The following is a 24,057-nucleotide window of genomic DNA, read 5'->3' on the forward strand; positions in this document are numbered from 1 at the left end:
AACGAGAGCGCCGGTCGAGTTCTCTCTTTTCCCGTATTCATTGTATTATGAAAGAGGAAGAAAGTAGAGGGCCTTTCTGAATGCATTGTAAGCTAAACAGGTCACATCAGAGCCTGCTGTACACTGTGTGTGTGTATATATATATATGTGTGTGTGTGTGTATATATATATATGTGTGTGTGTGTGTGTGTGTGTGTGTGTGGTCTGTGGTCACTGCCCTCCCCGGCACCATGAACCCGTTCTGCTGACTGAGGACTCAGAGCTTTTGTACGATAAGAGTGCGAAGACGGAAAGTATGCGCCTGCAGCTGTGTAAACACTTTTAACAGTTAAAGTTTAGAGAGCGGTGACTAAATCAGAGTTTGGCCTCGCGATGTGAGTTTCCTCGCCCAGTAATAAGGGACTGAGGTTACTGAATAAATGAGTGCGAAGCCCTGCTGTCAGATCTCACGGCGATCTTTCGACAGCCCCCCCCCAGCTCGGGGATGTCCTCTAGTTATCACGCACCATGGGGTGAATCTGGTCAGCAGAGGCCGGTTCCTCCTGCAGAGGTAGTTAATTGGATCTCAGTGTATCTGATCTCCGTCATCACCGGAGATTAATAGCTCGCGACGTACAGCATCCGAGGCGATCACTGCTCCTCATTTTGTTCAGCGGCCGGGTGTCATTCCTCTCCTCTCAATTCCTCTCCTTCACTTCCACTCCTTGTCAGAGCCGAGCACTTGTAGGCTACTGTAATCTGAATAACACCGACGCTGTACATCGGCACCTCCCCACGTTTCTGTCTTAGCCCTTTCGCAGAGCAGCGTGTTGTACCACTGGGAACACAATGGTCAGAGCGAGCGTGAAGACTGAACACCTGTCACCGGAGAGCGGATGAACTGTGAACAGTATTGATCTGCGAGTGAGACCCGAGGGAGGAAATAGTGCCTGACACTGATTGGATTATCCTTCACAACAGATTTGTTGAAAATCAATCACCACTGGTGCACCGCGGTGGTTCACTTTCAAATTGAAATGATCAGTTCGCAGGTAAATTCAACTCTGACCTCATGCAGCTGCAGTCACTGTTCTCTATAATTAGCCCCTTCTGACAGCAGGGAGAAAATGCTTTAGCTGCTGTGTGTGACAGACGGAGGACGGATGAAACCCTCAGGCTGAGAGCATGAGCGTCCACTGAAACCTGATATGTGTTGCAGCCATGTGGGAGCCTTTCATGTCACCTGTCATTAAGTGTGCCTAATGCCACCCTGTCAATGGTAATGACTTGCGGTAAAAGACCGTACAGCTTTGGTTTTGCATATTGTAGCCGACTAACATGCCGGCTTTTTATAGATTGATTTCTTGCCTTCAAGACAGCCATTGCCTCCCATTCATCAATGCACATTGCAATTCGTGGAGCTTTCAAAGTGTCTTGTGATAGGTAATCTATCACACTGTTACTATTTTTTGGGGCGTATGTTATGTGGTGATGCAGCTGCAAGCACAAACAGCCTCCAGAGCAGTCTCAGTGTTGACACATTCAAGGACACGCTGCAGATTTGAAATGTGTCCGACTGCAGATAAGTAACGGACATTGAAGACATTGAATTGAATTCACATGATCCTTCTCACAACATCCGTGTTTGCATTCCCAGCAACATGCCTCCTGAGTTAACGTTTACATTCTGAATTATTACCGACAGAGCAGTTTTTAGTCTTTGCATTTCATCGTCAAATTCCGTGTCGTAATTGTTGTGGAAATTTATCATATCGTTCTTTTAGGTATAACTTGTATCGCTTAAACCTGCATATATGTAGATGAAGCCAACCAGGCTCATTTAAAACCTAACGATAAATGAGTTCATCGGTATTTTAGCATTTCTGACTTGCTGTAGTGTTATTTCACCACCTAACCCACGAAAAGGCTGGGAACTGGCCTTGGTCTGTGCAGCGGCAGACAGAGGAGGATGACATCTGCGAAGGGGGGGGTGAAGGGAGGAGACGAGATAACGTGCATATACTCTGTTTTTGTCTATTCCTTGTTGTTAGACCTCCGAACCATCTGTGGGGAAAGAGCTCTATCCATTCAGCTGAATTATCATTAGTGTCTTTTAAATAAATATGTTTTTATATTTTAAGAGTTTTCTCATCTCGATTATTTCTCACCGGGAGGTTAAAAAGATTATTTTCCACGACAGTAATACAATACAGCACTGCATGACGAGACAATAAAGCCGGACCTTGAACCTTGAATGCAATGCTTTTCATCGGCCGACGCTCAGATGTCAGATGTCAGAGTGCCTTTGGATGCACAACGGAGAAATCTTTTTTTACAAAGGACATAACTGACTTATGACAGACCACCAGGATGCCCCTGGTGAGTAGGTTAAAGATAAAACGAAAAGATATTGCTATAAAACTTTCCCTGTTGATTATTTACATGAAGACAATCATTTTTTGTATTATATGTTTTCCAAGCTTTCATGTTTAAATATGCAAATGAGGCATTCTTTAATGCTAACTTTTGGTGAATTTAGGAGAAATCTACAGACGCAAACAGAATTTTCCACTTTTCCACCAGTGCATGAAAAACTATGTTTGTGCCTGTAATGTCTCCCTTCAAGTGAAATGAATGGAAACTAACGGTTGTCTGAATGGTTTAAAAAATAATCTAAATATGTAAACGAGGGTTTAACAAAATAGTCATCAATGATGTGAAGTGTTCTTGTAGTTGATGGGATCATCCCGTCTTCCGCCTGCAGGAATTTGCACCTTTGTACGGTTTTTCCACCAAATCGACTGTTGCCTTCAAATACTGCAAGGAGTTGCAACTGGCAGATCACACTGCTTCCCCAACTAAACTGGAACCATTTTGTAAGAAACCCTTCACATCTCGACTCCCTGCTTCTCACAAGCTGGTGCAATATCATCATGAAAAAACCTCATCAGAGCTCTTCTCAGCGAGTTCAGGGTCACATTCTGGTTGATATATTTGAATCCTTGCTAACCAAGAAATAAACTAATGGTCTTTTTTTTTCAGGAAAGCTTCTGAAAAAAGATAAAAGGAAGTGATTTATTTGTCATACAGTCATCACTCTTTTTCTGACCTTCTCCATCTCACCCTGCACAGGGAGCATTATTGGGAGGTGGGGATAATAAACCCAGCAGTATACACATTCATGACCTATTTTCTTTGCTCTTGGAGTACATATAGTATGAATGTTTAGAGGACAAATAAACCCAGATAAGGTCACAAAGAAATGATTAGGAAGGGGTAAAACCTTGACCTTTTGGCTAAACATGATACCCTTTACAAATAAGTCACAACAGATTCCTTGTCCTTCTAATCAGTGAGTCAGAGTTTAATCTTGTTATTCTTTACCGACAGCTACAGTAGGTCCCCATTGTCCCGCAGTGCAGAGTTGGCTGGTGTGCTGCCAATTATTGTGTCTTTTCTTTGCTCCGTTAATAATTAGAGGGGTTTTGCACCACGTGTGCGAGTCTGATAAAGACAGGAAGGAGAGAAGGCAGCTCAGGTCTTGATAAGAGGCCAGATAGTCGGTCAAATAACCAGCAGTCCAAGAATGCCTGGACACTCCCTGAGTACAATGGGAAATGATTCATAGATCAATCATATGTGTATCATCACCACGTGTCCCCTCCAGCGTTTACACTGTCATTAAGCTTTGAATAGCCTTGGGTCAAAGTGCCTCTTAAGTCCTGAAAAATCTTGTTGTTCTGTTCCTCCTAATGAAAGGCGTCTCTACGTGATGCTTTCCAGGTAATGAGAAGAGAGCCCTATAAATGTTGATGTTCTGAGACCGTCTCTTTGTTTGCAGCCACTTAAACCGCTGAGGTGAAAAGCACTAAAGTGTTAAAGCGTCTTTAGGAGAAAAGGCAATTTACCTGATCATACCTTGACTGTGGAGGGTGGTCGCGTCATCTGGCTCAACCTGAGGAGAGAGGAGCGGCTTTAGGAATCAAGGATGCACAAACACTTTCAGACAGACCTTCTCAAACCACATTCAACGCCTGTTATTTTAACCCGAACCATCTCACGTCTCCCAACAATTTCTCCCAGTTTCGCTCTTCACATGCTAACTGTCTTCCTTGGTCTGACAGTCATTGCGTTCCTCCAGGCTGCAGTGCTCAGCCTGCCTTTGACCCACACTGACTCTGTATTGTCAAGGCGCACTGGCACGGCAGAGGTGACAGTCCTGTTCGCACACATCACGAAGTGTAAATGTGGACTGGGTGAATGCGTGGAGGAGGGGGACACGTTGAACCAGAGCTATTAATGGCAACCCCGCAGCCCCCAAAAAAGCTAACAACCTAGAAATAATAAAGCACCCTTTAAGGCTGAAAATAGAAAGGCACGCTTCAGTGAGCTACTCATTCGGCTCCGCGCCTTTTATAAATAGCGCTGAGTATCCGAGGACAGACTCAAAGGAGGGGAAAAAAAGCCGCAAAACGCTCTTTAAAGACGGGGGGATTTATAAATCGGGGGCTTTATAGCGTGAATGGAATCTATAAATATCACAGTCATGAAGCAACTCTAGTTGTACAAAGTTGTGGATGTTGTCATCTTTCATGGTCCCTGAGGTGCTGTTCGCAGCTTGTTACATAAGAGCTGCTGCTGTTTGAGTTTGAGTTTTTTCTCCATTGGGAGGCTTAGTACAAATCTGTACCATTCAGGCCTTTAGTTTACCATGTGAGGTATGCAATGGTATGTTTGCTGAATATATATATATATATATATATATATATATATATACATATTTATACACATTGATGTAATCTGACAAGCTGGTGCATGATTAACCCATCTATAGGAAGGGCTAGCAAGCAAAGCTGGAAATGTACAAGCACTCTTCTGATTGGGTATAAGTACACTTGCTCTAGATCAGGGGTGTCAAACATACGGCCCGCGGGCCGGATCCGGCCCGCCACGTCATTTCATGTGGCCCGCGAATCCGCCAGCCCAAAAAAAAAATGTTAAACTCGGACTTGATACAAATTACAAATATCCTCTGCTCTCTGTATCGAGCACGGCGGAGCTATTCCCGAGCGCACACCTCCACCAGCGTATGTGGCAGCAGCAGCACGAAGGAGTCCCCCCCTCAAACTTAGCGCCTTTAAAGATTCAATAGCCAGACAGATTTTTCACAACCTGGCAACCCAAAGGTTGTTCACCTTAATGGCTTGTAACTGATCTGAAAGGCATTTGTAAATAAATTATTCGTGATCAATAAAGCTGTTAGTTAAAACTCATAAAACCTTTGTAGAGGGGGACTTTTTAGAAAGTGGTACCAGAAGTTTAGATACTCTATTTAGTAAAAATCTGAAACAATTCAAAAGCCAGCCTTCACCCACCCATGTTAAGGATTGTAATCGTGAAAAAGTACAGGAACAACCGTCCATTGCCTCCAAGTCTCTGTTGTATCGGGGAATTTTTCACTCCATCTGTTGCTCTATTAGCTTTGCCCTACAGCGTGTTGTGTTAAAGTCAAGGGGTTGTGATCAGATATAGTTTGAGTGAGCATGTATCTGCCCACACTGCAATACTGTGGTGAGATAGCTTAAACCACATATTGGACCACAAACTAACATCTATTACAGGCACAACGGACGGCAAGAGTGTGACTTTTCTTTTAGTCACTGTTCCGCATTTCTTCCCTTTTTTTTACCCTGGATCAGGCCCAACAGAAGCCACAGCATGGCTTAGTGGTGCCTTAAAACTATCAACATTACGAAATATTAATGGATTAGATGGTTGCTTGACCCCAGGATTATTAAATGCGGTAAGTCCACTGAAACTTGAAGCTCAGTTTCCACATTTCTTTCGCACATTTTCACAAATTCTAATTTCTAAAGGGGGTTTTGGCGTGGGAACAACAAGCGATCAACTCCACAGGGTGAAGACAAGGAGGCTGCAGACAGACGTCAGACATCAGACTGCCATCCTGTCTAAAAATGTCCCTCGTCTTCAACAGGAAGGAAGTCATTTCTGAGAGCGCTGGCACCAGGGGAGTAAGTCAATGTGATAAAAAGTAGGAAAAAATAGTCAGAAAGAAACAAGAAGTCATGTCTCACCGTCTGAAAGAGGATGAGTGTGTTTGTTTTAGCCTTTTAAGGCCATGACCAGCTATTCCGTGCCCCTCTGGGTTGGCGTTTTTGGTGTTTGAAAGAGGTAAATATGAATGCATGAAAAAGAGGGGCGGTAGCTGGTAAAAGTAAGCACACTTAAACAAATTGATGGCTAGAAACGCTTGTGTCAGCTCTGGAGCACTTATAGCTGACTGAGACTTTCTATTGACTCTGGGGCCTTTCTGAGTCTTGCAGGGTTGGCACCATTGTTGGCATCACTGGGCAGCTTGTCCCTGACACACGTCAAAACCCCACCACTGGGGTAAAGAGTACAGCATTGTCCAGTCTCCAACCTCCTATGGCACTCAGAATAACACCAATATTATTGCTCCTTCCCCAGCCTCATGCACTGAGGTGGAGTGTTTGGATTTGTGGAGCTCTTAGTCAGAAAGTCAGCGGAGGACATCTCGAGCGCGTCTTAAATATTTAAAGAATGAATAACAAATGAAATAATGACGAGTTATTCAAAGAACGTCTGAGTCACTTACTGTCTCTCGGCCTTCTCCCTGTCATCCAGGAAAAACAGCGCCGTGGCCAGGAAAAACATGCCCCCCAGGACGATGATGAAGGGACAAAGCATGAGGGCATAGCCCAGACTGAGGAACCGCCACAGCGCTGACGTCGTGTAGCTCTGCTGAAGGGCGTCGGAGATCTGCACCACGAATACACACCACGACAAACACACACACACACACCATCACCAAAACCACCACACAGACACACACAGGCACAGAGAGAGAGAGAGAGAGAGAGAGAGAGAGAGAGAGAAGAGACATTTAATTCAAATTAATCATCCCCCCAAAAGTTCTTAAAATATCCTGTCAGGATCTGACACACGACGCAATGCGGACTGACTCAACGTGCAGAGCGAGTTCTGCACGTTTCATCACAGCAACAGACAAAAGTGACATGATGTAAGACGCCCTGCTTTTGTTTGAAGCGATGCAGGATTTCACAGCTAGTAGCTCATATTGCTGTCGAAGGCTTGAGGAAAAACAACAGCTGGAGAATGGTGGGTGTGAAGGGACCGTCTCTGCCTCCCAGCGTCACTCATGAGGCAGCTCTCAAACAGATTGCTGTGCCGATAATCGTGACGGAGAGGAGGCCGCCGATGGTAGCTTTTAGCCGATTATGTGTGTATGTATGCACATCAGGAACAAGAGCTTCTCGTCAGTGAGTGAGTGAGTGAGTGAAAGTCTGAGAGGCTATAGGTCACCCCGGCCGAAGTGCATTGCCTATATGTTAGCGTCAGCAGAATGAGATGCTCTACAGAGAGAGCTGGAGGAGTGCTGACGCGAGGATGTCAGAGGGAGTGGTCGTGTGCGTACAGTATGTGCTCATGTGTGCACGCATCATGAGGAGGTATCGGAGAAAATGGAGGTGAAAGACATTTTTTTTTAAAATGTGTGACAAAATCTAGTGCACGTCCAGCAGCTGTGTGTGTGTGTGTGTGTGCACGTGTGTGGCCAGCGCAGAGCTATTTCGTCAGGTACAATAAATTGCCTGCAACTTGCGCAGCTAAAAATATATAGTGAACCGCTGCATGTCTAATTATCGAGCTAGAAGGCATTTCTTGGGAGATTGCTGAGAGATTGTTCCTGGCATTCCCCTGCCACCCACTCTGCCTGCGGCCATGTCGTGCTCATGCAGTATAGGAGGAGTCCATTATGTGTTTCTCGGGGGACTCTTATGTGACAACTGCTTTGGTCTACGTGCTGATGGAGAGGGATCTTGGCTCAAGCTCAGGGGAATGTGAGATGCACTGTTTTTGCACACAACAGGAAGTGGTAGTTGGAGTGGTAGTTGGTTTGTAGAGTTGAGCGCATCATCTGCTGGGCTGTGTGGTGCACATCTGAGAACCCAATTGTGAACCAAAAGGACTGACTCACTCCCTCACTTTCTCCTGTGGTTGCCTAGCAATAACCACCGGTCTGTTTTCCTTGAGATTCTCCACTTCTGCTCATTCACAGGATTTGTGCCAGTCTGCAGAGGTGACTGTATATCTGCCCCGCGCTCAGCGTGCGTCACGACGGGTCCATCGCACTCGCGTGCTAAACCTCAGATCAGGAACTGAGGCAGGGAGCGCTGACGCACTAGGAGCGCTGTGGGCCCCGCTGGTCCGGGGGGTTTGTGGAGGAGTGAGAAACCCCCGGACATTCAGTATGTCACTCAGAGGAGAGTCGTGACCCTGGAGGCTGGATTGAGAACTTTGGGGCCACGTCTGGGTAATTCTGGCTGGCAGTGTGTGTGTGTGTGTCTGTGTGTGTGGGCTGCATTATTCTGACCTTTGCAACTTGTAGGAATATTAGCAGAGCAATTGTATTGTGTAGCCTCCCCTTTCTACACGTGAAGTTGTAAGGTTGAAACTGAAGGTAGAACTAAAGATTATTTTCATTATCAATTCATCTTTTTCATTGTTTAGTCTATGAATTGTCAGAATTTAGTGACCATCAAAAGTTCTGAGCTCAAAGTAGCAGCTTTACATTGATTGAGTCCAACAGTCCAAAACCCAAAGAAATTTCATTGTTATCCAATTCGTTGATATGAAACTGTATTGTTCCGATCCGTCCTTAGGTTATGTTTTTCATTTTGTCTTTTGTTGTTTCCTCTTTTATTTTGACATGCTAACATCTCCCTCAGTTCCTTCCCCCACCTGCCATCAATTACTCACCTGCCGCTGATTTTTTCAGTTTACCCCATTTATATACTCCCTTGTCTTCCCTGTTCCGCTGCCAGATTGTCTTTGTTCTACGTCGTGTGCTCATCAGACTCCAGCAATTGTAGATAAGTTTTATGTTTTTTTTAACCTCACCTTATTTCCCTTGTTTTGGATTTGTTTGCTCCGTTTGGACTGACCATCCGTGTATGACAGCCTGGCTTTCCATTAAAAACCTTGTCTTTTTGAACTCTCCTCGTGTGCTGCGTCTGCTATTGAGTCTCTGTTCGACCCTGAACTATCATATGAAACAGCAAGCCCTCAAGTTTGAGAAGCAACTGAAATGGTTAATTTGTTATCAGAATTACTGTATCAGTAGAATTAAAGTCATCCAGACGGGAGTCACGCCATACTTCAAAGCACTGCATCTCTTAACGTGTCAATAGGACATTCGTAGAATATAAGATGACTCTGGGTTTTATTTGATCTGCAGAAACAATACAGCGTCGGCCTCTGAGCCGGATTCTGTTTCCCAGAATGTGGATCTTTTTATTTTTCGAATACCAGCTTTGTTTAGTCTTTTGAAGAGCTTGTCAGTACTTGGAGACAACTTACTGCTCCCCTTTTATTCGGCTTCGACAATAGTAGCGCAGTAACATTTCCATTTAAGGAGGAAAAGAAAAACAGGACACTTTCAATGCCGCTCGACAGACAGCTGCGTGTGCTGCCAGCCTGTCAGGCCCCGACAGAGGAACTCAGGGATCAGTTTGATCCACTAATCAAAGACTTCCACTTTGCCTTTGTGAACATGACCTAGGCTGTGAGCCAGAGGCACAACAATAAACCACAATGTAAACACATGGCAGTCTTTTCTCTCCCAGCAATACACTGGCACCAAAGTTCATCATGAATACTGATAAAAAAAAAGTTAAACATTAGGCCATGATGTGAAGATTGAAATGTGGCCCGTGATTTACCGCAGCACGTCTTTGTCTTTGTGTGTTGCCTGTGTGTCTATTTTTCCCTTCTTCCTGTATGCTCAAATAAGGCAGAGAGAATGTGTACCTCCATGGAGTTACTATTTAACTTAATGTCCATTCTCTATTGGGAATGAGAAGAATGCTGCTCGACAGTCTGAGGTGGATCCTGTTTTACGCTCCGTTGAATAGCAAGCCGCACTTGTATTCTGACTGTATGCAGTTTGGATGGTGGGTGGAGGTGGTGGTGGAGGGCTGTTGGGGGTTGAGTGACTGTGACCTTGAGAGGCCTACCAGTGAGAACCGCTCTTTCACATCCCCGACCAATCAAATGCAGTAACACCGGCCCCTCCTGGGAACCATGAGATTTCCTAGAAAACGCCACTGACAGCCTGAAGAGCAGTGGTGAAATCACAACCCTGTTCACCAGCTCTCATGAGGCGTGTGCTGAAAGCTCCTCTTGTACATCACTTTGCACTGGCCCACTTAAAATCAAGAGCTGAACCTGTATCTGGCGTGTATAGTTTGAATGGAGATGTGCCTTCCTGCGGGGTTACATTTTAAATGTTTTATCCGGAGGAGTGTCTTACCAGGCCTATCAGGTACGGACTTCCTGCGTCACCCAGGAGATGAGAGGTGAAGCTCTGAAAGGCGACCGCCGTTGCTCTCCTTGTGGGGATAACGACAAACTGCGCACAGAGAGGGAAAAAATACACAGGATCGTGTGAGATGACTAAAGACACGGAGGTAGAAAGATTCACTCAGCCGTGTTAAAACAACTTCTGCAGTCAATTCTGAACGCTGAGCCCACCTCATCGGGCTAGAACACCCAAGGCAGACTTGTCAGTCACACTTTTTTCCCAGTTTTCACTTTTAGATACCAAAACAAACATCAGAGAAAGGGCCCCCTTCCATTTGTTTTCATGAGCAGTGCATGAATCAATCTCCGTCGACAGTAATGATCGGCCCCACCCAAACTGTGTTCCACTCACACATTGCACAAAACCGTGTCTCATTGGACGACCGACGACGTTTGTTGCAGGAATTTCCAGTGACCCACTGGATAAGTATAGGTTCCCCGTACTTACCATTAAAATGTCTGCTGTTATGGCCCAGTTCAGGAAAAGCAGCGTCTCTCCTATGAAGATGCATACCTACATGAACAAAGCAGAGAGAGAATTGTCAATTTAGCGGTGCTAATTAAGATCGGCCAATTTCCTCTGCACAATAGACACCGGTGACCAGACACGAAGGCAGAAGAGGAGGTTGCACATGTCGCTACTGTGTGTGGGAATCCTCCGCTGAATAAAAGTGCTTCGGTCGCTGCGGGTTTAAAAACATGTTATTATGCTGCGACCCAATTATACATGGAGGGGCAGGCCTTCATTTTGGTCTCACTGAGCTGAGTATTTCGCCTACGAGCTGAAAAAACTGCCCAGGATGATAAAGTTTGTTTCTTCTTGTCAGAGCTCGTATATTTAATGTGGAAACACTTCTTAAGTTTAGATCCAGCTGCAGAATTTGAATGTATGTCCTACTCCTGAATGGTTGGAACAGAGAACGTAAACTTTAAATAACATGACTTGACATACATCGTACAATATCTACTATGTAGGCTACAGTATGTACGCGGGCCAGTACCAGCTGGTGTTCCTATTTGGCCACTTTCTTTTAAGACAGACCCAAAGGCATTTTGGTTGCAGTGGAATCTCGTATTGGCCGGTTTCGTCTGGCACTGTTTAACACGGCCGGTTGATGTGCGTTTCCTGCCGGGGAATAACCCTTCTGCCTGCGTGCCAGACTTACAGTACAGCACAGAGAGCTACAGAGGGAGTCTGACAGAGGAGATGTCTGTTCCGAGAGCTGCGAACCAGACACCGTGACCGGCATGTTAGCTCTTAGAAAAAGAGAAGCCCAGCATATCCTCAGATGTGTTGACGAGACAACAGCTGCGAGGGAGGCAATCGTTGCGGCCACGTCACGCCTTATAACACAACACATCTGTTCGCCATGAAACCTGAGCCCATCACTTACAACTGCTGTACTGTACCATGATTTGATACTGTACAGTAGAGTAGTCGGAGACGCAGGGAAGTCACATGTTTAAAATCACGGCCTGTTACGGTTAAGCTGCTAGTACTGCCGTAACATTTTCCTGCAACAAGATACTTTATTCTTCCTTGGTGAGATATGTAACATTTGAGAGCATCAGTGCACCACATCTTTATCCTTTGCGACCAATACATAGATAGAAATCTGGTGTCACCTGAGTGCATCAGCAAAAGCCCTCTCTGTCACACAGTGTTTGTCTAAAATTCGAGTGGGACGGATCTGTAATCATGTAATTAATATGGACACTTCTGCTCCTCAGGTCTAATTGGCTGAGTCCTGCCTCTGTCAAACCCCTAATAAATGGGCTCCTCTGACCTCACAGGAGTTCGTATACATTTGAATTGATCAAATCATAATCACCACTTATGCATGTAATTATTTTCCACTCAGTCACTTCTTTGCTTATCAGCTGTAGGAAACCAGTAGAATCAATACAGTATATAGAGCATTGCACCCTTAATTAATAAGGTTATTATTTAACAATGCGTTATCGCTGTTATTTTAAAAAGCGGTCAATCCTGAGCACACAAACAAGATCCCATACTTAAACACACCTCACACATACTGTAAAAACAAGTCAGAGGGCAAACTTGTCAGGGTCACACATTTAGGATACGGAAGGCTGCTTGTTATGTTCCTTCACATGCACGGGAACTATTTCCTATCTTTTCCAGCGTTATTACCGCCCAAGTTGTTGAGAGTCAGTTCCTCTTCCTCTGATAAGACTGAGAAATGTGCGCTTGGTGAGCACAAAGTGCATTGTTTCAGGGCAGTGATTGTGAAGTTGCACCCTTTTCCGGCCTCACAAGGCAATTAGACACAAGCTCTCTAAGCATTTGCCTGAGACTCTTAACTTTTGGCTCGACGAGGTATGAGCCTCAGCTACCTGCAGCAGCCCCTGAGGCCATCTCAATCTATCCTGCAATTACGGCGGTTCATTATGAGGAGCAACACCCACTCACTGCCTCTGGGACTGAAAGGGACTGGCATCAGGCAAGGTGTCCTTTTACTGCTTTATTCCTGATTCAAACATAACCCCACCCGGTGAGCCTCTACTAAGCCCTCTCTCTTTAGATCGGTTATCAGACTTTCACTCTTAATTCTCAGCCCCTGAGGCAAACCCATAATGAACATTCTAATCGCTCCTTGTGTGAGGGACATTTGTCATTGTGGAACTGTTGATTCTTGGAAAATAGGAAAGCAAAAAGTGACCTGAGCACAACTTCCTCCACTGTTCGATTCTACTTCCTCTGCCAGAGACACAATATACACACAAAAGTTACACAAAGTGACTCTTACATAGGCTCCTATGATGCTCTTCTTGGCCACCACGAAGATGAGGCAGATGAAGATGGCCGAGCCCAGCATGCTGACCGCGCACACGAGCGGGTCGGCTCGCTCTGTCTTCTGGCGGCACAGGCGCGTGGTGGCCGCCCCGATGACCACGCCCAACAGGCCCGTCACGCAGGTGATCGCCCCGAAGATTAGGCTGGACAGGAGAGCACAGACAAGACCGTTATTACAAACAGCATGCAAGTTTTTAGTCCATGCAACCAACCCAAAAGAAGTTTCAGTTAAGAAGATGCATGGGTTGTTATAAAAGGTGCAACCCAACAATATAAATGGATGAACTGGCTGAACTATGACAGCTCTATAGTAGTTCAGTTACATGGTTTCAGATTACACCGGTGAGTTCAAAGCCTGCACTCAAGTGTCAAGTCATTAACCTCTCACCTGTCTGTGCTACTGCAGACGTCTTTTGTGCAGTCCTCTCCCGTCTTCTGCACCACCTGGGCTCTGGCCAGGTACAGAGGGATCCACATGCCGAACGCACCAGTGGCGAAAGACACCGCCGAGGACGCCAGGGAGGAGAACACGTAGCTCCGACTAAGTCAGGAAGAAACACACGCGAGCGCCAAAACGGGTGATTAGCTTGGCTTAAAAAAGGTACACAGAAACAAGGTACTGTTGTCTGTCACACAATCACAATCTCACTGGATTTGTCTCTCTGTTTGTAAAAAACAAACCTCTGATAATGATTGCAAACAAATAATAAAGCAATACGACAGGAGTTTGGGAATTTAAAGGGTTAAATGGTAAGTAAACTGAAATGATTTGCAGTTAATTAAGGTTGACAGTTGGGAGACACAAATAACACTATTTAACACTTTCCTTTGGTTGTGAATGTGGAAGACTGTGCAGCTAAAAGTCACACTGTGTGGGGGATGAATATGTGGTTGCTGTGCTAAAATAGAATCCATGAACCCTCATGGCTGCATCAGAGTAGCTTTATAGAGTTTATAACATTTCTTTTAGCCCACAGGTCATATACTAACAAGGGCTTAGTGTCATGAATGCAAAGCGCCCTTCACAGTTTAGCAGCATTGCAGAATGGTGGTGAGTGAATGACGCTGGTTCACTGTGTCTCGTGTGAACATTCCCATGTCTATCATGGCTACCATAGGCTAAATGTTAGCGAATAAGTGTGAGTGTCTCTACACCTCTAGGATCATTTTCATTGTCTGTCAATCTGACCGTTATTTTCTCAATTAATAGTTTGGTCAATAACATGCTCATTACAATTTCCTACAGCCCAAGATGATGTTAGCATGCATGGCTCTTAGTCATCAGCTGGGCAAAAATAGATGAGTTGGGGGGGGGGGGGGGGGGGGGGGGGGCTATACTAATCACTGATCAGGTAAACGGGTCAATCTCCACAAATATCTGGTATGTTCTCTGAAGCCGGAGGTCTTACTTCTTGGCGAGCGCCTTCATGTCACAGAGCCAGGAGGTGCGGGTCCTGACACGTCCACTCTGGTCAGCGCTGCCTCTCTTCGGCTCAGGCACAAAGACCAGGATCAGGGTTCCCGCCGTGATCCCTAAAGCTGGGGACACCTACCGGGGAAAGAGAGAACTATGAGGCCTCGGATGGTGTTAACACATCATCCCACTGACGTGATATTCGTAGTGCGAGTGTGGTTTAGAGGGTGGGGGCCGACATGATGCAGATGCAGGGAAAAGATCAGTGAGATCATCTAAAGCAGCTGAACAAAACAGTTAAAATAAAAAAGAAATTAAGTTATAAACTATTTTATTTGCTATTATCAGACACTACAGTTGCCTTTTGTTTCACCCATTCCCATTCCTGACAAAAACTAACCGGGAGTTTTGCCGTGCAGTTGCACCTTAACCAGAAGTATTACTTCCTGGTGTGTAATGTAGGATCAATAATCAAAAACCTTTTTCTCCCCTTTTACCAAAAATTATATAATATTTGGGCGAGGATAAGAAAACTTGAGTTGAATACTTTGCTATTCATTTTATGGATACACTTTTTATCCATAAATATAATAAGACACTTATGCTGTTTTTATTACAGAACTAGCGCTGTACTGCAAAACAACTTCTGAACATTATTTATGCCTTTGAAGACCTTCTAGCAATTCCATTCATTTATTTTTCTTTCATTAGGTTATAATTCAGTTTACACTGTGTGATACGTTTTCTAGAGGGTCTACTACTGATGATGCATCACTTGCTATATATTGTTGTACGTTTCTACTTCATGAAGCAATCCGGAAGTTTATGCAGCGCAGTTTGCGAGCACGAGGATCAGTCCGCGATGTCGGGCAAGAGAACTCTTTTAATGTGGAGTTCTTAATCACTTACTCCCCATGTTGCTAGAAATAAGTGATTTGTCAAGCAGTATTTTAGATAAGAGTTAGAGTATATGTCAACATTTCTACACTGTGTTTCCACAGAAAAATACACTTTGGCTTCACTGAGAGAGTAACGTTTGTATATTTAACGTCTAAAGTGTAAGATATGTCTTTTATTGCTTTCTCAAATATTTACGAAGCTGGATGCTGTTTTCATGCCTGATATGAGTATTGTGTTAATATTTGCTAAGCATATACTGTTAGAACAAAATAATTCTAATATCATTTGAGACTGAACTAGAGAGTAACATTTTCAATATGTTAAGGGTTTAAATGAATTCAGTCAGCGCTTAGTTTGATGTTGTTATGAGCTAGCTTTATGCTGTGCAACATAAACATCAATGAAATATGAAGGAAAGCAGAACAGACACTATGAGCCTGTTTGTAAATGCAGGAGAGAGAAGATTCAACGATTCAGCTCCAAACTATCTACTTTGTGGTCGGGTCGTGCCAGTCTGTTAGATTGGTACCAACTCGAACACACAATGTACTTAGAGAGAGCACTCTCACGCTCTGGAGAAATCCCACATAAGGACAGATACCCTCAATGACTTAAGGTGATCCCAAAACCAAGCTTCCTTAAAGGACAATTTTGTCTTCTTTAAAGAGCGCAGTTGTCATTTTTCATTTCCATGTAAATGTTGCATTTGTTTTGCTGTTCACCGGCAAACTAAACTGAGTTGTTGTGTTTATGGTTATCACACTCAAAACGTAGCGCCTTCCGAACCTAATGCGAGGTTTACTTACCCTGGAATGGGTTAATTTCACAATCTGAATGGACGGCCACTGTGTTTGCCGATACGCCTGACATCCTATACAAGCCCTCTGGAGCTGAGAACATTCCCTCTGCTTTCTCTGTTGGCACTGTGTGTGTGTGTGTGTGTGTGTGTGTGTGTGTGTGTGTGTGTGTGTGTGTGTTTATGTGTATAAGCATATACGTCTCTAAAAGAGCTTTTGGGCTTTGAGAGCTGCTTTGTGAGTGCTGCACCAAGGTAGAAACCTCATAATTGCCCATCTGCTATTATGTTCACTATCATCTTTTATGGGTTATGAGGTAGCATGTTTGTGCATGTGCGTGTGTCTGTGTGGGGAAGATGGAGATAAAAGACAGGATGGGATGTGTGGGAGAGGATTTGGTCGAGTAATACATATTGCTCACAAAAGCAAAACCAATTTCATCTGTCAGGGGAAATTCATCATATTATATTTTGTAGCTTATAAAAGCCATTTATATGCACAAGTGCTCTGAAATGTGCAGGTGTGTATATATGTGTGTGTATATATGTGTGTGTGTGTGTTTGTGTGTGTGTGTGGTTACGTTTTTCATTGAGGGAGTAATTCTGAGGCTGATGTGGCCCAGCTGAGGATTATACTGATGATTTCCTTTCTTATATTGTTTCTTCTCTCCAATCGTCTCGTGTGGAGCAATTTAATTGGACCGACATCTACATCAGAATCTTATAAATGTGCTTTCAGCGAGCGGCAGCTTAATGGAAGATACAGAGGAAAATAAATATGAGCTCTGTTTTGCACTCAAGTCCCCTCGTAATTATTCAGCAAGACATCAGGAGTCTTTGTCCTTTTGACCTTTGACTCCCACAGTGCACATTAGACACTTCCTGCATGGATTGGTATTGAGGCAATCAAACAAATTCGTTACTGCCCTCTTCTGCTCCTCATTTCTATGCGTCCCCCCCTGTTCCTTATCGTCCACATTTTTTCGCTAAACAAGGAAGGTAGCTGGAACATGTTGGGCAAAAACAAACGGAAGTGTTGCATTGTTGTTTTCCTTAAAGCAGGATACTGCTCCACAGAACCCGTTTCATGTCTCGCTTTTTTTTTCCCTCTGCATGCCACACCGGTGATTAATTGGCTGTGAGATTGTTTTATTGGAATGCCATTGTCACTGCTGTGGAACAAACTGCCTCGCTCTTTGTGTTTTTTTTTTTTCTTTCTCTTTTAATACGCCACAAAGACAAGAAGAAATGCACATCCTGTTTCCTCAAACCCAGCGAGTTGTCACATTCAAGAATCTTCTCCACGGCGACACGCTGAGAGGAGCTTTTAATGCCTTCCTTTAAAATGTCAGCCGGTTCATAAGAAGAGTCGGTTCATAATTTGTTATAGGATTATTAAAGCTGACCCTGAAGTCAGCGGCTCCTGTTAGACCTTTCATTGGTCCTCTCCATTGCTGCTGGTATGCCTTATTGAGCCGTTGGCTTCTAAACGTTTTGTCTCCAGTACTCATTGGAGTCCCAGTAAAAAAAGTGCCATGACAACAGTGATTTATGCTCCTGAGTTAACACCTGTGTTTGCTCCCAAGTACGCTGTAAGTATGCGACTGCAAAGAATTGTCTAGTCAGGATTCTTTTCTTTGTTGAAGCAAAACCCTGTCAAGGTGGGACATCTCAGCACATTTCTACAGATACATTTCTCTTGAGAACTGAAATCAGCCTTTAATTAAAAGGGATACCAGCGTAATGCTCTTGGAGCACCTTTGGGGCATTTTGCGAGCCAGTGCGTAGGAACAAGTGTGTCTTTGAGCTCGGTCCAACTGCCCCACACAGAGGCTTTGTGCCTTCTCTGGTAGACTGGTACACATTTTCAATTCTTGCAGGTGATTTTTTGCTTCCTCCAAACAAAATCTTCTCCTCAAAAAGCGGTTGTTGATGCTGTTGCAGATGCAATAGCAAGCTGGTGGTTATTGTTGTTGTTGCTCTTGTACTCTCTGTTGTGACGTAAGGACACATTTGGTTGACCAATCACAATCCACAGTACAGCTAGCACCCCTGATAGTACCCAGGACATGCATTTAGCACTGCGTCCTGGGCAGGGCCAAAAAGTACCTCCAGCAACCTCTCCCTAAAGAATGAAACCTTAGTGTTTCATTAAGTTCCTGCACCGTAAAAGACACTACACTCAGGTAGACGAAGCCCCTACACCTTGTTATTTCACTGAGGCCGACATTGATCCTGCCTCACCAGAGACGACTCCCGAGGGTAAAGTGTAATGAAAGATAAATGTGTTCACGCCTTCTGCGAAGCAAAAAGCTAACACCAGCCTTGATCTTTAACAGAAATCCACTTTCCTTGCTGCAGCCATCGGATCAGAACTGAAGCCATCACGACACACGGCCTTTTAGCTTGAACACATTTTAGAAGATGTTGAGTGCGTTTGATGTAAACATTTCTACATTTTGAGAAAGAGTTGTGCGGGAGGCTGGAGGCTCAACTGATGCTGATGTGGATGAATGTGAGAGTTGTGCCGCCTTCAGCTCTCTCTGCTCTGTCACATCACTACAATGTCCCGGACCGCCTGTTCAGCCATGTGTGCGCCCCCGGTGCCTCTGCCACCACCGGCCCCTCTGACCCCAGATCCAAGACAGGCTCTTCATCTGTCTCTGTGTGCATGTTTGTGTGCAGTGTTGGAGGATGATGCCCTTACCCTTAGTGCCCAGTGCCAGTCTCCTGCAGCCACCTTGGCGCTGGAGCCCAGGATGTAACCCAACCCACTGCGGAGAGACAGAAAGACACAAACCGTCAAAAACATTACTCTGGACCTGCTTCACTGAGGTCTAGTGGCGAGTGCACGTTATATATTAAGTATATGAGTCAGTGTCCTGAAGCTTACGCCTACACTACACACATCCTGTTTGTCTGCCACGTTGAGTGTTTGGGTACTTGACATAGAGAGCTTATGACAGTGTAACTGATCAAAGCACCGGTAGCAGCTTGGCTAGTTGGGTCTATTTGTGGATGTGCGATTTGTGCACATAGTCACAAAATGCAGGTGCAAAGTTACCGCCCACGACCCGGCACTAACATGGTTGTCTGAGCCTGAAGGCTGCGTGTGGCACAGTGAAATGGAATTTCACTGCATTTTACTCAGGTAAAGTGTTTTGTGAGTCCTAAAGGGAAATGACAGCGAAATGCTTTGGGGGAAATGTTGCTAGATAAGATCAGATAAAGGGGCCCTTATGCTGCGATAAGCCTCTGCTGCTAGATAGCATCAGCATTTAAAGGACAGAGAGAGTAAACCGAGGGTTTGTGCGGCAGAGGACCGATAGCTAAGTATGTGAGCATTATCTTCAACACAGTTATGCAGTAGTAAATACAGAGCGGATTACTCTTTGTTTATATTTGCTTGTGTTCTATGGCCTGAACTATTTTGATAAGAAATGAATCATCAAAGTAATAATCAGAGTGATAGCAACCTGAATATTTTTAGGGTGTTGAACCGTTGATCAGACAAAACACACAATTTGATGACATCACCTTAAACTATAGGAAATTGTGATGTTTTTTTTCACTTTTTTTAAAACCATTTTATCGACCAAACAATTAATCAATCCATTAATCTAGAAAATAAACCGTTGAATAATCGATAATGAAAATAATCATTTGTTACAACCCTTTACCCGGACGGCCTCCAGTAAGTGCTAAAGACTAAAGCTATCCCCAGATGCTTCCATACAGCACATGAGGCATCACAGACTGGTTTGACAGTGGTGTGAATTATATTCTAGGACTTTCACGACCGGTTTTGAGGGACTGGGCCGTCTATCACCATCATCAAAACACTAAATGAGGGAGACTCTTTTGAAAAAAGGGTGTTCTTTCAGTTAAGATGGCCCAATACTTACTCCCTCTCACTTGTCATCCATCTCAGCTTATTCCAAAAGTTTTTAAGCCTCTTCCCTAGATTTAGTCAACAAAAGTCAATCAGACTTCCTGATTTCTCAGAGAACCTGTTTGTCTTCATGTGCAGAGCCTCTGGTGAAGAGGTGCTGTTTCCTATTAGCATAGCAGATTGGAGCAATAGATCAAATGTAGCCAGCGTCTTTGCAGTGGGCTCTTATCAGCACTGGCTGCTAAAGGGCCAAAAGATGTTTAACTGGTTTTACACACACATCCTCACACAGAGCAAAGGGGGAAACGGTCGACGCTTGTGCTTTCCATGATTAGTTCTCCAAAAATAACAGCGCCGTATAAACAGGCTCAGACAGCATATGATATTTCCAGTGAGTGACTAACAGCAAATGTTATCAGAGTCCACGCAGAGAGTGTTTGGAAAGTTCAACACCAACAATATAACTCAAGCATGAAAATATATGCTCACATCAAACGGCGGCGGCGGACGCCGCACAGAAAGAAACCTATCTCCGCGGCCAAGTTTAAATTATTGGGGGGGGGGGGGGGGGGGGGGGGGGATTGGAGAACAGGGAAATCCATTTCCTGTGAATCTGGCCTAATTCCTGAGGTCATTTCCTGGAAATGGTCATAACAACCTCAGTAAAGACAAACAAGTGGGAGACTGGGTAGGAAGTTTGACTGCACTTTACTGAGGCGCACTCTTTCACCTTCTATTGTCTGTGTTGCCGGGCAGTTTACTGTGACCCAAACATTTTGGCAGCTCATAACACAACCACAAAGGGCAGTTTAGACTTTCCCTTGCACATTTGTCCAACTGTCTCCAAACTGTGATTGTAACCTGAGCGGCATGTTATACGTACATTTCATGTAATTCTAATGTTGACAGTGTGCAGAGACTGCAGCACATTTCCCCTTTACTATTTAGCATTTCCGTGTGTGCGTCTCTGCATGCAGAAGCTGGAAAACAACGCAGCATGCGACAGCACGGCACATGCCGCAAAGCACTGTACATAACAATAATCCTCAAGTGGCTCCCGCGCGGCATCCACCGGTGCATTCATCTTTTATTACTCGGCTTTGTTTGTTTTCTCCCTGTGGCCCTTTTTCTGATTGAATGAACTGAAAAGGCTGGAGATTTGAGTTTAATAATACCTCCTACTCTCACACCCCCACGCCACATCCCCCCCCAAAAAGCCTCCCACCCTCCTTTAAGCTTCACACACAGCCGATTGTAAGTTCTGCTTGTCTTTCTGCAGAGGGCCTCAGCTCTTTGTGTGGCTGCCTCTGGGAAAAAAGAGAGAGGCAGATAGGAGTGAGCCTGGCATCCATGTGAGGATAATTTCAATTATCTATGCTAATTCTCCTGATTTCATTGCACCTTTGGATGTAACATGTAGCGAACCAGCTGAATAGGATGAAATCACCAAACTATAGTTTCATAAATGTCGGCATGACCATCTCCCGATATAGAACACATGTCTTGTCGTTACCCAGTGTTTGCCTCAAGAATACAGGATCTGCCTGTGTCTTACCTTCCCAGGGGGATGGCCAGGTAGAAGACGGAGAGCATCATGGTGCGGCTGTTACTAGTGAACAGGTCTCCGATGATGGTGGGAGAGATGGAGGAGTAGCTGGACTCCCCGATTCCCACAAGTCCCCTGGAGAGTACAAACAGCCAGTAATACTGCAGAGAGAGAGAGAGAGAGAGAGAGAGAGAGAGAGAGAGAGAGAGAGAAACAAGAGTTTTGTTATCAAGCTCTGTGTCAGAGCGCAATGTCAACCCAACAGCCTTTATCTTGGTCATAAGGCTTTTTGCTCATCAACTTTTCTTTTCCTGCACAAACAGTCTATCTTAACTTCTCGCCCAAAGATACTTACAGTAAATGTCTCTATTGTAATCAGGCGTACAATGCACATACAGTACAATTACTAGCTTTCAGGCCATATTCAGTATGGATTCACCCCTCATGTGTTCAAATAAATCAGATTTAAAAGTCCCCCGTATTTTCTGAAACATGTATCTACCAGATAAACAGAGGTAGACACTGAATCAACACACACGTAACACGCATGTGGTTCATCATTAATGAGAAGCGATGACTTTCACACGCTCAATCCCATGAACACATGGGCCATCAAAACGATTTAAATATTGAGATTTTGTTGCACCTGGTCATTTTGATCAACCAAATATATTTGTTGACTTAATGAGATTGTGAAATGGCATCACGTCAGCATTTCAATGTGTTTAATCCAACGTCGCGTTATTAAATGACCACGGCGTATTATCGCCCATGAGACGTAATAAACTGAGGAATGAAAAGATGAATACTTAAAAGGCTTTAATAGGAGATTGCACACTGGCGGGGGCAGCTGGATTGATAACTGTTTCCATGGCAACTACTACTCACTGGATGCAGACTGCCTGCTCGTGGAGCTACAAAGAAATCCCCCCCCCCCACCCCCCACCCACACACACACACTCTGTTTGTGACGCAAATTACAAATATTGGCCACTAATTTGCGTACTGTCCATTAGCCCCATGAGTAAAATGAGCTGCATGTAAAACTGGTTTAATTTGTTAATGTTGCAGTGAAGTGACATTCGTTTCATGGTGATATACAGGACTGTCTCAGAAAATTAGAATATTGTGATAATCCCCATACGTGTGATTTAGTTTACTGAACCAAGCTGAGTGTTTTTCAAGGCTCAGGAAACCCTTGCAGGTGTTTCGAGTTAATTAGACGATTCAAGTGATTAGTTGAATACCCTACTAGTATACTTTTTCATGATATTCTAATATTTAGAGATAGGATATTTGAGTTTTCTTAAGCTGTAAGCCATAATCAGCAATATTAAAAGAATAAAAGGCTTGCAATATTTCAGTTGATTTGTAATGAATCCAGAATGCATGACATTTTTGTTTTTTTAATTGCATTACACAAAATAAAGAACTTTATCACAATATTCTAATTTTCTGAGACAGTCCTGTATACTCCAAGTATTGTATCTACATTTCATTACATTATGTATTTTTCTTTTTTTATTCCCACCTTAAACATATGCGCGTTGTGTGGGCCCTAATAATGAGTGTGTGTGTGTGTGTGAGCGAGATAAGGTTGCACTCTGTTGGGTTTGTCAGCAGTGAAAAGAGATGAATGATTGTGCCCTAGGTAACAGAGGTTGAGCTGAGACTGTGATCCCCGATGACCTCAGCTCTCAGCTGACACTACAGGGCTTCATGCTGGTGGATGTGACATCATGTCATGAGGTCATAGACACAGCTATCAAACATGCTCTGGAGACGACACCACACACGCATACCTAGCTTTAAGGCGACGCTTAAAGCAGTGTGTGAAATACGACGGTACCGCGAGACCCCTTTGATCGGCACTTGAGACCCTCTAAAAGCCTCAACAGCAAATGGTCCGCAGTGCAAAAGTTGTGTAGTTTAGAAAGTCTAACTCTACCCTGTGGAACGTGGAAAGCAGTGGATTGTTTTTCTGCTTTGACATCATTGTTAAACACTCGGTTAAATAAAGGCACTCAGTTTGCATCGAACATGGTACTCTGACCCAAGGCCTCTGTGGTCCATTCTTTTTTTTTTAGGTAAAAGACAATATTTTTCCACCTCTAGCCGGTTTGCTGTGACTGAATTGACCTGCTGTGCAAAAGGTGAAAAGTTGTACAGTAACACAATGGTGTGTCAGGTTCGAGTGTGTGTGTGTGTGTGTGTGTGTGTCGGGTCAGCGAGAGAGAGGCAGAGTGCTGTGTGGGTTCTGTTTTAGGGCATAATTGTAGCGTGGTTGCCT

General features: G+C 44.3%; 1 protein-coding gene across 2 annotated transcripts in view; it reads right to left on the bottom strand.

Annotated features, from left to right (window-relative positions):
- spns2 (SPNS lysolipid transporter 2, sphingosine-1-phosphate) overlaps positions 1–24,057 on the bottom strand; it is a 62,195-nt gene that overhangs the window by 4,821 nt on the left and 33,317 nt on the right. The window contains exons 4-12 of one of the 2 annotated variants that reach the window (XM_079171015.1): positions 21,777–21,928; positions 19,037–19,103; positions 14,629–14,768; positions 13,608–13,760; positions 13,173–13,362; positions 10,850–10,915; positions 10,352–10,450; positions 6,617–6,780; positions 3,898–3,934 (exon numbers count right to left, since the gene is read on the bottom strand). In XM_079171015.1, the coding sequence (XP_079027141.1) occupies positions 3,898–3,934; positions 6,617–6,780; positions 10,352–10,450; positions 10,850–10,915; positions 13,173–13,362; positions 13,608–13,760; positions 14,629–14,768; positions 19,037–19,103; positions 21,777–21,928 (1,068 nt within the window). Of the gene's footprint in view, positions 1–3,887; positions 3,935–6,616; positions 6,781–10,351; positions 10,451–10,849; positions 10,916–13,172; positions 13,363–13,607; positions 13,761–14,628; positions 14,769–19,036; positions 19,104–21,776; positions 21,929–24,057 lie in introns of both variants that reach the window. The other variant, XM_079171016.1, reaches the window with a different exon arrangement.

The sequence above is a fragment of the Pholis gunnellus genome (assembly GCF_910591455.1).
Source record: "Pholis gunnellus genome assembly, chromosome: 13".
NCBI lineage: Eukaryota > Metazoa > Chordata > Actinopteri > Perciformes > Pholidae > Pholis > Pholis gunnellus.